Genomic DNA, 14,575 nt, shown 5'->3' with positions numbered 1-14,575 from the left:
TACATACCTAGTACTAGTAGTACATAACGAGTCGGACAGGGATTCGCGAAAACGCGATTAAAAAGGAAACGGGGTTACATAGGTGGCTCGCGCGTCGCGTCTCCCACTAAAGTGGAAAGATAACAGAATAATAGGTCCCTGGGGCCCCTAAAAGTCTTGCGTCCAATTGACAATCAATTAAATTACTTTACACTCATAACAATAATTGCTGTAACAGACCGAAAAAAAAAAGAAAAAAGAAACACCCCTCTCTTTTCCATTCGGAATATGACTTATTCTTCTTCGTCATTCCTGCCCTCATAATAATAATAATATATCCTTTCATATCCCCTATCACAACCAATATGTCCAAGGCAGGTAACAGACGTAATAAGTTCGCTGAGCTTCGAGCTTTGCGGGCTTCTGGCAAAAAGGCCTACGACTCTTACGAAGTTGAACAAGAACAAGACCTATACGAGGAGGTTGACGAAAATCAATACAAAAAGATTGTCCGCGATCGTCTGAACCAAGATGACTTCGTCGTCGACGACAATGGCGAGGGTTACGCTGACGATGGTCGAGAGGAGTGGGATCGAGTGCACACATATGAGTCGGAGAGTGATGGTGAAGTCCCTCTCGGAGGGAGACCTCGAAAATCAGGTACTGTAGAGCCAAGTTAGTTTCAATTGCTTGGAATAATTTACTTATGCCTTGTTATTTAGACAAGAAGAAACGGGACGAAGAAAAGGCCAAACGAGATGCGAATGACCACAATATTAGCGAGTATTTCATGAAGGGGCAAGCTACTGCTCAACAGAAACAAAAACCCAAGGTAGATGGAATCTTATGGCCACTGAAAGCATCTAAGAGCATATATAATTAACACGAGTTGCTAGGCCGTGAAAACCGAAGACGACGACAGGTTTCTGGCGGATCTACTTGGCGAAGTAGATGCTAACGTCCCTGCCCCAGTATCGAGAGCCCCGAAACGACACAGATCTCCGGAACGACGCCGGGCTCGTGTCCTGTCACCCGTTCGAGAGACGCGCCAGCCAGTTACCAAGAAAGCGAGACTTAGCGAGGAGCCTTTGCTACCGACACCAAAAGTAGAAGATAATTATATGGACGATGACGACACATTTCTGCCAGCAGCTATGGACGACGACGATGACGATCTACTACCCTCAGCTTCTGACCTGCCTATTATGAGTGACACAGCTCCGGCTCCCTCGTCCCCTACGACGAGAGTCCAAGCTCGCAAACCCCTATCCAAAACAAAGCCTGCGGAAGATGAGGATGAAGAGATGTTGGAAGTTGGTCATGCCGGTGCGGTCAACGCCGCAAGTGTAAATTTGTCTGCCTCTAGACCTATCAAAAAGCTGGCCAAGCCCGAGCCGTACCCTTCGCCTGCCAGCTCCTCTCCAACAAAAGCCCTCGAAGCTGCAGTTGATTCGTCGTCATGGAATAATATCACCAATAGGCTGAACGTTGTCAGTAGCTCTCCTACCTCGAGCCCTTCCATCGGCAAAATCGACTATAAAGATGCCATCGAAGAAGATGGCAGTCTCAACATGTTCTGGACAGACTACACAGAGGTCAATGGATCACTTTGCTTATTCGGAAAAGTGTTGGACAAGAAAACGAATACGTACGTGAGTTGCTTTGTCAAGATAGACAACATTTTGAGAAAGCTCTATTTTCTGCCTCGCCAGTACCGCCAGAAAAACGGAGAGGATACGAGTGAAGAAGTAAGCATGATGGACGTCTACGTGGAACTAGACAATATCATGACGAAGATGAAAGTCGACATGCATAAGATTAAGCCCTGCACTAGGAAATATGCCTTTGAGCTTCCGGATATTCCCAAAGAAGGACAGTATCTGAAGCTTTTATACCCTTACACAAGTATGTTATTTCTCGCATCTTTTGTCCACCTGATGCATGCTAACTAAACTAGAACCACAAATTGCCCCCGAGATCAAGGGCGAGACCTTCTCCCATGTTTTCGGAACCAACACCGCCCTCTTCGAGCAGTTTGTGTTGTGGAAGAATATTATGGGCCCGTGTTGGCTGAAGATTAAGGATGCTGACTTCGGTACTCTGAAGAATATGTCCCATGCCAAACTTGAAGTCGCTGTCCATGATCCTGACACAGTGTCTTCTATGAGTGATTCGGATAACTTGGATGCACCTCCTCTCACACTTATGAGCATTGCTATGCGGACTACCTTTAACCGGAAAGCTAACAAGCAGGAAATACTTGCAATAAGCGCCCGCATATATGAAAATGTACTGCTGAGCGATACTACACCGGCAGAGAAACTTCCTTCAAGGACATTCACACTCATGAGGCCAAATGGATCCAATTTCCCACTCGGCTTTGAAAAGCTAGCCGAGGAGAGGAAGAAGTCACCCACCAAATTGGTAAAGCAGGAGTCCGAAATACTGTCACTCTTCCTAGCACAGATCGGTCTTATCGACCCTGATGTAATTCTCGGTCATCAGCTTGAAGGTGTCGACTATAGCATCCTAGTCAACCGACTACACGAAAAGAAGACCCCGCAATGGTCACGACTAGGACGATTACGCAGAGCACAGTGGCCAGTGTCCATTGGAAAATATGGTGGAAATGTGTTTGCAGAGCGTCAACTCATGGCTGGCCGTCTCCTATGTGATCTTTTCAATGACGCCGGAAAGTCTGCCATGTACAAATGCAACACCTGGAGTTTGACAGAGATGTGCACTCTCTATCTGGGCAAAGACAGCCATAGGCGTGACTTCGATAATGACTTGGCTCTCCAGACATGGGCCACAGACAAGACCGGTCTCATGGATTATATTACGCACATGGAAGCCGATACCTATTTCATTGCCGCATTGGCTTTGAGCACTCAGATGTTACCTTTGACGAAGGTGTTGACAAACCTAGCGGGTAATTCATGGGCACGAACTTTGACGGGTACTCGAGCCGAACGAAATGAATACATTTTGCTGCACGAATTCCACCGAAATAAGTACATTTGTCCTGATAAGCAAGCCTTCAAAGGGCAAGTTAAGGCGGAAGAAGAAAACAACGATGAAGATGCCGCCAATAGCAAGAAGAAGGATAAGTATAAGGGCGGTCTAGTCTTTGAACCGGAAAGGGGGTTATACGATAAATTCGTGCTTGTCATGGATTTCAACTCCCTTTATCCGTCAATTATTCAAGAGTTCAACATCTGCTTCACCACCGTCGATCGGAGTGCATTAGTAAGCCCCCCTGTGTGCATGTCTTCTCATTTTAATGGGAGGTTATGAACTAACCTATGATATAGTCGGACGATGAAGATATGGTACCAGAAGTCCCGGCTCAACAAGACCAAGGTATACTCCCTAGGCTCATTGCCACATTGGTTAGCCGGCGACGGTCAGTCAAATCGCTCATGAAGGATAAAAATGCCACGTCCGAACAGCTTGCCACGTGGGAAATTAAGCAGCTTGCTTTGAAGCTGACAGCGAACTCCATGTACGGTTGTCTGGGGTATACCAAATCTCGTTTTTATGCAAGACCCCTTGCCGTTCTCACAACCTACAAAGGTCGGGAAATTCTCCGCAGCACCAAGGAATTGGCAGAGTCCAAGGCCCTCCAAGTCATTTACGGTGATACCGATTCAGTCATGATAAATGCCAATGTGGATTCGGTTTCAGAGGCACTCAAAGTCGGCCAGGAGTTCAAGAAAGCCGTCAATGAACGATACCGCCTACTCGAGATCGATATCGACAATGTCTTCCGACGTATATTGCTACAGTCCAAGAAGAAGTATGCAGCTATCAACTTGGTAGAGGTACCTGGCGGCAAGTACATCGAGAAGATGGAAGTCAAGGGTCTCGATATGAAGCGTAGAGAATATTGTGGTTTGGCAAAGGATATCTCCTCTCGCATCCTCAATGAGATTCTCTCGGGCAACGACACAGAAGTTTCGGTTCAGCGCATACACGAATATCTTCGCGAGATTGCAGGGAAGATGAGGGAACACAGTATTCCTGTTCAGAAATACATCATCTACACGCAACTAGGCAAGGCACCGAAGGATTACCCGAACGCGGACTCTATGCCGCAGGTTCAGGTTGCTCTTCGAGAGATGGCACGTGGTAAGACTGTCCGTCGCGGAGACGTGATCGCGTACTTGGTCACGGGTGACAGCAAGACAAGTTCGGAGCCTGTTGCCAAACGTTCGTATACGCTGGAAGATGTGACCAAGGCCAACTCGGATCTCAAAGTGGATGTCGAGTGGTATATGGGCAAGCAGATCTTCCCGCCTGTTGAGCGTCTATGCGCCAACATCGCCGGAACATCTACCACACAGCTTGCGGAACAACTCGGTCTCGATCTACGCCGCTACACCAACAACTCCAGCTTCAACCAGTCGGGGTCTAACGAACTCGAATTACATCCACTAGAATCTCAAACTCCTGACGAGATCCGGTTCCGCGATTGTGCGCGTCTCTCTCTGCGTTGCCGCAAGTGCAAGACTTCCGCACTTTTTGAGGGGCTTCTCCCATCAGCGCAACCCGATAATCGGGTTACACCTCAGGGGGTCGTGTGTCCATCGTGCTCGGCGCTGATACCCAATCTCAGCATCGTGGCGCAGGTAGAACGTGCCATCCGTACCGAGACGGCGCGGTACTACGAAGGCTGGCTCGTGTGCGACGACGCGTCGTGTGGCAACCGCACGCGGCAGATGTCAGTATACGGCACGCGGTGCCTCGGCCCCAAGGGCCTGGCCAAGGACTGTCTCGGCCGCATGCGCTACGAGTACAGCGAGCGCGGCATCTACAACCAGCTCCTATACTTTGCCTCGCTCTGGGACGTAAAAAAGGCTCGCGAAAAGGCCCTGTCAGGCGCCACCGGCCTCGGCGGCAAAGGCAACGGCGGCAGCCTTGACAGCACCGAGAAGGACACTGTCCTCGCGCTCGCCGCGCACAACTCCACCCGCTTCGACACCGTCAAGGCCGTCGTCGATGGCCACCTCAATAAATGCGGCCACCAGTGGGTCGCTATGGATACACTGTTCCAGAAAATTGGGCTCGCTCCTGCGTAAGTAAGCGAACGAGCGTTATCGCCGTCTCTTCTTTTGGTGGTTGTGAGGTGAATTCTATGGGCAGGCAAAGGGGAGATAGGGAGAGGGAGATGGGGAATCGGGCAAAGGGGAGTAGGGAGAATAGCTAGCATGACGAAGGTTACGGGATTCAAGATATTATACACTTTACTTTGTTTAAGTATCTTATCTTACCTGCCTGCCTACATACCTACCTGCCTTGTTTAGGTAGATACCTGCTAGGGGTCGAGTAAGTAGATGGTTTAAGTAAGACTTATGGCGTTTGGTGAAATCGGCGTTTCGGGGTTGATTATTCGATGGCATGAATGGATGCAATGGATGGATGGATGGATGGCCTATTTATCTACGTTAGGTGCTCAGTTAGTCGGGAGTAATTCAAGTGCCTTTTATATACCTACACATATCTCCAGGGCTGTTTAGCTTGACTTTTGCTCCCCTTTTTTTTTTTCAACTACATGTAACTAGGTTAGGTACTTGGCGATGGCTGGCATGCTTGTGCTAGGTGAGGTGAGGTGAGGTAGGCGTATATCTTTATATGTATACATACACACCTGCTTGCTACTTCTTGGTGCTTCTTTGCTGCAGTTCCTAAAGAGATACAATGATTCGTGATGGTCCACGATGCCTTTCCATGACTTGCAACAGGGGTACCTAGGTAACCTACCTACCTACCTACCTACCTACCTACAAACCCTACCTCATAGAAGTTCCGTCCTCGTCTACCATCCAATGTATACCTACCTACCTACCTACCTACTAGCCCACCTGGTTAAGTGCTTACCTCCTATACACACACACACACACACACATACACTAGGTATCCACGCTAACCTAGTAATCTTCAACGTGATAAGCTTAGGTTAGTTAGTTAGTTAGTTAGGTAGGCTACCTAGGCAGATATGCAAGTAGATACATGTAGATGGGTACTTCTTAGGGGGCTTATAGGGGAAAAAAAGACGTGGGAGGTAGTGACTTTGGAATCGAAAAAACTTGGAATATACCTAAGGGGGAATAATAGCATACAACTACCTAGGTACCTAGCATTACCATTATTTATATCAACTCTTGCTTGGAAACCTAGGTAGGTAGGTAGGTAGTCATAGTACCTGGACATTATTACGTTTGTAAGACTCCATACATGAATACCTAGCCATAGAATAATAACCACATAGTGCTGCATGAATACTACACATGAATACCACAAATGAATACATCAAGTCACACAACACACAGCACACAGGCAATAATTTTATCAGTATAATCAATTTTTCGTGACTGCCACTGGCTCTTGCTGTCTAATGATTAGGTATAGATGGTTGGTGTACACGGGACGGAACCAAGTTTGCCTTTCCCCTATGTCCACCACCGTCTGTGCGTACCGTGCCTGTCTGCCGAGTGTCCGAGTTGTAGAGGTGTGTATGTGTGTGTGTGTTTATGTGTGTGTGAGAGTGTGTGTGAGTGTGTTGTTTGTGTCATCGTCGTCCACTGTCGTAAGCAACTAAACCGTAGCGAGATGAATAACCACCTAGTCAACTCGACTTGCTAGCAAAAGATCCGAGGGCCCTCCTGTACTCCTCTATCTCTCTCCCCCCCGCCCGAGCCTCGTGCAGACAAACGCACTTTGAGAAATTGCCAGTGGTCCGCCGGGACCAAGAATTCCAAATGCAATCAAGAATACACAACCAAATCCGTTGGTTTCTGCAACCGTGCCGATCCCTTCGTGGTCGGATTCATATGCGTGCGTTACTCAGCCTCGAAACCGATAATATCCTCCTTTTTCTCAAAGTTCCCCATTCCTCCTTCATATTGGTCTCGTCATCTTCTTCTCAGCTATCCCCGACCAGACGGCAATCCATGTCACGATGCTGGGATTATGGAGTGAGCATCCCGCCAAAAACAACGTCACCTACGACTCGTCCCAAGTCATGGGGAAAAGGTAGAAATGAAATGAAAACACAGTTTGGGAGAAGTGAAGTTCTCTTTTTGGGGAAATGTCGTCTTTAATGGTGACAGGTCGTGGGAGGGTTAGTTCTATTCGGCTTGAGGTATCATTATGATGAAAAAGAAACCTGAAACTTTTAAAGACACATTTTTTGAACCCCTTCGTAAATGCAACGCAATGTCCAGTGTCCTAGTCTATGCACAACGATGCAGCCGCAAATGCAAGACGTTCTATGATCATGGAAGTCGAACAGTTCAACCGCTCTTCCCCGCTGCGCTTGTCGTATCCGGATGCGCCTTCGCTAGAGCAGGCGAGGCCGTCGTCGAAGGAGGCGACGCTGGGTGATCGGAATCCATGTTTGCAAGTAGACTAAATAACTTGATTAGCTGCTTTGTCCTATCTAAAAGGTATACAAGAAGAAAGGGGAAAGGGGAAAAAAGGGAGTCAAGGGAAGCCTACCCGAACGAATTGGTGCTACTTTGCGCATCCCTCACAGGAGGCGTTCCAGTTCTAGAAGAGGCTGCAGAGTCCTCCGCACCCCTACTCAAGGAGCTACTAGGGCCCAAACGACGGCCACTGTTACTACGAGAGTTGAGCATCGACATGGGCCCTAATGTAAGGTTGGAGCTCGAAATTCGGTTTGCTCCACCCTTTAGACGATGCAGGTCATCTTTGCTGACCTGGTTCTGCGCTTGTGTGGCATATCCAGAGAAGTTCCTGGCATCGCCACGGCCGATTTGAGGTCTTCCAGGGCCACCTCTGGTGTTGCTTCGTGCGGCCTCGGCAGCCTTCTGTGCCGCTGCCGCTTCTGCTTCTGCGCGAACTTCCTCGAGCGTTTTGGGACCCTTGTTGGCCTCTTTGGAAACCCAGTTGGCCCGTCTTAGATCAAGAACGTCCATGAGCATAAACTTAAGACGACTAGGCAGGTCTGGTAGATCGACCATAGTCTGGATTTTGTTAAAGTACACGTCCATCATGACATGACCCTTGTCAGTTGTCTCCAGGTTGCCTCCGATCGTTCGCAGTAGCTTGGATAAAGACTCAACTTCGGCGTCGTCAGGAATGCCCGTGTAGTCCACTAATTTCAGAACACACTCGTGCATGATTCGTTCTGTGAGCATGCCCAGTTTGTATAGTTCACCGATGAACTGAACTAATCCAAGCCCGCGTCGTTTGGCGGCTGCTGCGATATAGTATTCCTCTGAGAGCATGGCAGCCTCCGAGTTCTTTTTGTCTTGGGTTTCGTCCGGCTTGGCAGGGAGTGAAACTTTCCAACCACGTTCGAATTCCTCTTGGCATCGGTTGAGAAGATACTTTCGGAATAGTGCACCGCCACTGACGACTTGTTGGTTCTTGTCCTTGATGTTCTCATCACGAATTTCAGGACTCATCATGTCGAGCATCCTCTTGCAGAACTTCGCATACATTGATGCCCAGTGTGCTTCGTCGGTTGCCTTTTCAAAAGTAAGTTGGATGACTTGGCGGAGCGTCCTGCCATCAGTCTCGTCCTTGGACTGGGCGGCAATCTGAAGGATCTGACCCGAGATCTTGTCAAAGTTTTCAGGGGTCATCTTGTTCAGAGCAGCCTTGACCTTACGCTGAACCATTTGTGGATCAAGAGTGGCAACCTGGGGAGAGAGGTTGCTAGTCGCTGCGGGTTTACCGATGCTAGTTGGCTTCCAGCCAGTCGACGAGGTGCTGAGAGCCTCGATCTTCATGTTGGCGGTAAGCGGCATCGTCTTAGCTGCCTGAGCTTCGACCTTGGGGTTGAACGTATTCTGTCTGCTAGCATTACGGCGACTTCCTTGACGTGGAGAATGAGGCATGCTCATATTAGAGGAAGACGGCGTTCGTGCCATTTGGCTACCACCTGGGAATACCCCAGCAGGCCGGGGGAAAGTACCCATAGGCATAGATGGGCGAGACATAGATTTGTCGTTGCTCCGGCCGAATCGTTCTGCCGAGGTGGTTCCTGGAGGCAGAGTTCGTCCCTCGGGAGTAGAAACCCCAAAAGCACCCATAGGTAGACCAACGCCGCCGGGCCTAGAATTCTGTCGACCAGAACCGCCAGCTGGAGTTCTGATAGAGGCAGATCGTCCACTGTCCCCGTCGCCGATTAAGGTCTTGACTTGATGACCGAAGTCGAGCGAAGGCTGCTCGGTGAAAACCTTCTGAAATTGGAGCAAGAAAGCAGAGTCATACTTGAACGATGTGCCCTTTCTGGCGACAGCGGCGTTCAAAGCAGGATTGGGCGATTGAATTCCTGCTGGGTAAAGGTCTGCCTTGATGGAGCTAGAACCTAAGAGCCTGGCTGTCTTGAGGGATTGGAGTGCGGCACTTGGCTGGGGGGGCTCAACCGACTTGGTGTTGATCGGAGCAAGATTAAGGGCTGCTGGCTTGCGTCCACTTGCAGATGACTTGGTAGTTGCACTAGCAGGCTTATCGCTGAGAGAAAGACTGGCAAGTTTCGCAGTGGTTTCGGTTGTCGATGGAATAGCAGACTTGTCGGTCGACGGTTTGACAGGTTCCAAAGCTGGCGTCTTCTCGGCAGACTGTTGAGCACGCTTGCGTTCTCTCTCCTCTTCTAACCGCTCCATTTCAGCTTCAGCCTCACGAAGTTTACGGTCATTTTCAGCAGCCGTGGCTTTTCGCGTGGCCTCTTCGTTTGCCTTCTTAGCAGCTTTTTCAGCTTCATACTTGACACGCCGCTCCTCTTCTTGCTTTTCACGCCTGGCGTCTTCTTCTTCCATCTCCCGAATGATGCGATCAAGTTCTTCTTCTGAGGTTTCAGCGGGAGCTTTAGGAGCTTCCTCCTCCTTTTTAGAAGCAGCCGCTTCACGCTCGGCCTTCTCTTTATCCTCGGCTTCCTGTTTAGCCTTGGCTTCCTCAGCAGCCTTCACTTCTTCGGCAGCCTTCGCTTCTTCGGCAGCCTTGGCTTCTTCAGCAGCCTTCGCTTCTTCGGCGGCCTTGGCTTGTTCCCGAGCCATCTGTTCTGCTTTCAGGCGTTCCTCTTCCTTAGCTTTATCGGCACTGGCAAGCTGTATCTTTTCCTTGAATTCAATTTGAATTTCTTCCCTCGACTTAGCGGTTGCTAAGCTTTCGCCCCGTGAATGGACAGTGGTCGCGTTTTTAGGGGTTTGAGATTTGGGGGGCGGTGTAGGGGTCGACACGATAGCCGGCGGCGTCTTTGACTGGTGGCTGCTAGGGACAGGTGATGCTACCTTGATCTTAGTGAAATCAACGGTCTCACCTGCCGCATTTTTTATGGTGACAGCCATATTCTTTTTAGGTGGACGGTTGAATTGGGGCGACGCAACGACGGCGGGTTTAATCTGAGCGGGTTGGGTTTGTGGAGTTCCCTGAGGAATGACAGGTGCCTGACTCTGACCCGTGCTTGAAGCGGGTCGATGATCCGCGGATACCTGAGAAGAGTTACGTGACATTGGTTGGCCACCTGGAGCATTATACGGGCCCGTACTATACGGCTGCTGGTAAGTAGGGACAGGAGATTGACCTTGATTATGCATTATCGGGTACATGGGATAGCCAGCTGAAACAGGCATACCCGGTCGCATATTAGGGTCAAAATGACTGTGGTAAAAGTTCTGTTTGGTACTAGTCAGCAACCGGTCAAAGTTTCCACTTTCTGGCGATAAATCAATTCGTCCAGAACTTTGTGGGTATGAAGAATTTGGGGGAAAATGTTGCTCTAGAGAAAACATCGGTGGCTCTATTGCGTATGCCGCTTCCACCCTACTACTGAGTGAAGTTGAACCATGGCGCTGCGAGCCATCTGCGACGAATCTCTGATCTATACGCCTACTAAAGCGTCGAGCCTTCTGGCTCAAATCACGATGCTCATCGTTGGAAGATTCTGACCGCCGGTGTTGATTCGAGAACTTCTCGGTCTCGCGACGGTTTCCTCTCTTCTTTCCGACTTTATGGGTACGATCATAGTTGGGGGGTTCAAGGGGGATATATACTTGTGGAACTTGATTTGGCCCCATAGGTGGAGGGGGATAATAGAATTGCGGCATGCCGGAAGGAGGCATGTTCGGAGGCTGGGGCATAGCCGGTGGGAGTGCCGGGCTTCGGTTGTGTGGCGGTGGAGTACCGAATTGCTGCTGACGGCCGTTTCCGAAATTCGGGGGCATGCCGCCTCGTCCAGGGTTTTGGTGACCCCGCCCATAGTTGGGGGGATATCCCATCGGTTGGTTGTATGAGTTGTTGGAAAATCCTCGGCCACCGCGGCCTGCTGGGAAATTGCCTCGACCTAACTGAGGGTGGCCCTGGTTGCTCATGTCGCTAACATTCGAGCCTCTTCTCATATGAGGGGACGGTTGTGATGCTAACGCATTCGGGTCTTGCGATACAGAAGGGTTTCGTATGTGAGGGCGCTGGCGACCTATGTTAGTGATGGGTTCATATTGCAGTTGATAGCTCAGTGGGGGATGGTAAGCACTCACATCATTGTCGCCACCGAAACTACCAAAAGTCATACTGGACTGAGCAGTTCCAGAGGGGGGTCGTCCACCGCTAGCGGATGGCTGTGGAATAGGCGAAGGGGATTTCGCGGGTTGAGTTACACGCGGGTTACTATCTGGAATAGCGATTGGGGCCGATCCGGGCTGGGGGGTGCTGTGAGAGACAGCAGGCGAATCGTATCCGAATTGGATATTGGCCTTTCCTCCGGTAGAACCACCATTCGTCGAATAACTGTTGGGGCCGTTGGCGCTCATAGTGACCGAGCTCTTGCGGCTATGGTCTGCGAGTCCGTTGGCGCTAGATGTGCCGTGTGCAAGGGCAGGAACGGCTGGGATGGCCGGCATGATGTTGGGTCGGCCGTTCAGAGGCGATACGGAAGACGACTTGGCATGGTGTGGCGTAGAAGATGAGCTCGCCACAACGACGGGTGGATGTGATCCAGTAGCAACCACCGGCGTCGTGGATGGCTTCTTCGCTGTACCGACGGCAGAAGCGTATGACGGTGCCGAGGCGGCCGTGTTGATGTTCGACGCCGGGGTTGGGATTGCGTGCGCAGCAGGTGAAGTCATAAGTGACAATCTACTGGCGCTACAAGAGCAGTGAGGTTTATATGTGTACTAAACGATCTCGTTCGGATTTCTCGTGTCGTTGAGCGAAAAGCCTTTCTTTCGCGCCTAAATGTCGGAGAAAGAAAGAAAGACTGGATCGCAAAGTTTATCGAATATCAAATTCGAGTAGTAGACTGCAAATAGGCAGATCAAATTGAGCGGTCGATTCTAGAAGTGAATGACGAGTTCTCGGTTAGTCGAGAAGGGTTGTCGTCAATTATATTAGATGTGTATGTTCTGGTAGTCGCCTTTTTGCTGACTGACAAGAACAGAAACGCAAGCGTCAATGATAGAGGCTCGGGTCTGTTCGTGAAAGTGATAGAAAAAGGTGAAGAGTGGTGGGGGTATCTGTCAGCGGAACTTGATAGAATGAGCGTCGTCGCAAAAAAAAAAAAGAACCTGGAGAATAATCCCGGGGTTGTGTGGACTCGATAAAGAGTTTGTAATGGTGAGAGAAGATAGTGAACAAAAAAGTTGATCGATGTAGGATAAACCTTTGGAGCACTGTGCGCGCAGGGTTTCCTATCGATTTCAATCTTCAATCTTGTCGCGGGAGTAAGAGGGAGAGGGATTAATTGAGTGGAGAGGAGTGTAGTATTCCCTGTAAGCCTGTAAAGAAATGCAGAGAATACAAAAAGATATCCGTATCCGACCTCGATGAACAAAAGTCAAGGAGGAAATAATTACAACCTTCAGAAGGGGTATCTTCTAGAGAGGTTGTATGTGGTTGATCTATGATCAAAAAAAGGTGGTGCAGGTTAAAAAAAAAATAACCATGGGAATTTTTTGGGAAGGGGAAATAGGCTTGGGTTTGCGACTGGGTCGTCTGTGATTCTCGCACCACCCAAATTGATACGCACAAGTAATGTACCTAACCCTCTGGGCTGCACTTTATTATTCAAATGTTAAGTGTACTAGGTAGTTAGGTACCTATGTATGTACTTATGTACTTACTAACATTGAACCTAGCACCTCTTACTGGTACATACAGACCCCCATACACTGGCTTTAGTTACATAGGCTTACACTGCCAATACAGCTGGAGACCTACAATCATGAATGATGCATGGATATAGCTGGTACTTGTACAATACCTACAGCATTACCTAGGTAACTACAATTTAGCCCACTGTAGTGGACAGGTGCAATGGGCACCAGGGCAACTGGACACCTGGGGCACCTGGAGACTGGGCTGATTATTCGACTAACTGCTGCAGTAGTTGCATGTACTGTACAGTCTGTACTGTATCCACGCACGTCCCACATAACTACATATAAATATTTAAAGAAAAAAAAAAGTCATCCAACTTGGAAGTCTACGTGTACTGTGACATATAAAATCCAGTGTCTCGGTACGTGGCTGCCGTCCCTTTCCCAGTGGCGTTTGACTTTTTAATAACATTTGAATGCTCTTCAAGTTCTTACCTGCCTATCCTAGTACATACATAGTGCGTAGTATAGTGCCACCAGACTGCACCAGTTGACTTCAAGTTGAGTCCGTACGTACATGTGGTAATTCCATTTTCCATTTTACATAACATAGTACGTGGGCCCTGTTAGGGCCATCCCATCTCGAAACTCAGAAAAAGGCGGAATTTCAATAATTTAATAGTACATATCTTTATTCGGTCAGTTCAAGTTCCAAAAGGTTTATACACATTCAATGTTGTCACCCACGAGTCTCCGAATTCAACCTCGACCATCCTACCTCTAGTTACTATGTATAAGTACATACATATATGTAACCCCTTAAAATAGCCAACCGACTCGGCTATCGTAACCTTCATTTTATTGTCTTTGTTTTAGCCAGGCTCCCGGGATAGTAATGACATAAAGAGATCAAATCCATTGTCTTTTCGACGTTGAGCAAATGTAATCAGAGCAACTACCGATACACGTGTGCTATTTGCGCGCCCAGTTTTCTTTGTCTATCCATCCAGTACATACATATGTATCCGTACGTATGTATGTGCAATGTATGTGCATGTATGTAGGCAAAGAGGTACGTGTACAAAATGAAAATATTTATAATATACCTAGGTAGGCATGTAGTAGGCATGTAGTAGGCATGTAGTAGGCATGTCGGTATGTCGGTATGTCGGTATGTACTTATTAGTATTACTTACAACATAATGTTGTTGTTTGTGGTCACCAAAGAATACATAAGTGGAACTCCATGTGACAATTCATGGACAGAGACCATTTGGCATTTCCATTTGTTTGAACCTCTTGAAGTTGCCCTCGATTAGGTATGTGCATAGTCTCCCCACATTCTAGAATATCGCACCCGCCTTGTCTCCTAAATCCGAAGAAACCAAAATCAGTGCGGATGCTAAATTCGTTTCGGGCTTCGAATTTTTATGATTAATGCTTTTGCTCGTACATAGTACAGTTGAAGAGTCTGAACTTAGGGCTCAAGACAGCCTATCTTCAGCTTTGCATTTCATTACAGTAAGTCCATA

At 48.6% G+C, this 14,575-nt stretch overlaps 2 protein-coding genes across 2 annotated transcripts; one reads left to right on the top strand and one right to left on the bottom strand.

Annotated features, from left to right (window-relative positions):
* Positions 1 to 107: 107 nt before the first annotated feature.
* Positions 108 to 5,197, top strand: GGS25DRAFT_106716 (uncharacterized protein). The gene is made up of 5 exons (XM_049256012.1): positions 108 to 639; positions 702 to 811; positions 876 to 1,884; positions 1,937 to 3,228; positions 3,294 to 5,197. Exons 1-5 carry the CDS (start codon positions 345 to 347, stop codon positions 5,058 to 5,060), a joined length of 4,473 nt encoding a protein of 1,490 aa, XP_049119687.1. The 5' UTR covers positions 108 to 344; the 3' UTR covers positions 5,061 to 5,197.
* Positions 5,198 to 6,660: 1,463 nt separating this feature from the next.
* On the bottom strand, positions 6,661 to 12,074 carry GGS25DRAFT_528826 (uncharacterized protein; the record flags this gene model as incomplete). The annotated part of the gene is made up of 4 exons (XM_049265227.1): positions 6,661 to 7,389; positions 7,480 to 10,237; positions 10,271 to 11,417; positions 11,487 to 12,074. The coding sequence occupies 4 exons, from the start codon at positions 12,072 to 12,074 to the stop codon at positions 7,275 to 7,277; spliced, it is 4,608 nt and encodes a 1,535-aa protein (XP_049119686.1). The 3' UTR covers positions 6,661 to 7,274.
* Positions 12,075 to 14,575: the final 2,501 nt, after the last annotated feature.

Source organism: Hypoxylon fragiforme, assembly GCF_022984875.1.
Source record: "Hypoxylon fragiforme strain CBS 206.31 chromosome Unknown GGS25scaffold_2, whole genome shotgun sequence".
Taxonomy (NCBI): domain Eukaryota; kingdom Fungi; phylum Ascomycota; class Sordariomycetes; order Xylariales; family Hypoxylaceae; genus Hypoxylon; species Hypoxylon fragiforme.
This window is presented reverse-complemented; position numbering and strand designations above follow the sequence as displayed.

Bases quoted from the DNA above. Each gene is read 5' to 3' on its own strand.
- GGS25DRAFT_106716 (XM_049256012.1), top strand. From the start codon at position 345: ATGTCCAAGGCAGGTAACAGACGTAATAAGTTCGCTGAGCTTCGAGCT. The intron at 640-701 runs GTACTGTAGAGC...CTTGTTATTTAG, and splicing joins AGGGAGACCTCGAAAATCAG to ACAAGAAGAAACGGGACGAA. The intron at 812-875 runs GTAGATGGAATC...ACGAGTTGCTAG, and splicing joins AACAGAAACAAAAACCCAAG to GCCGTGAAAACCGAAGACGA.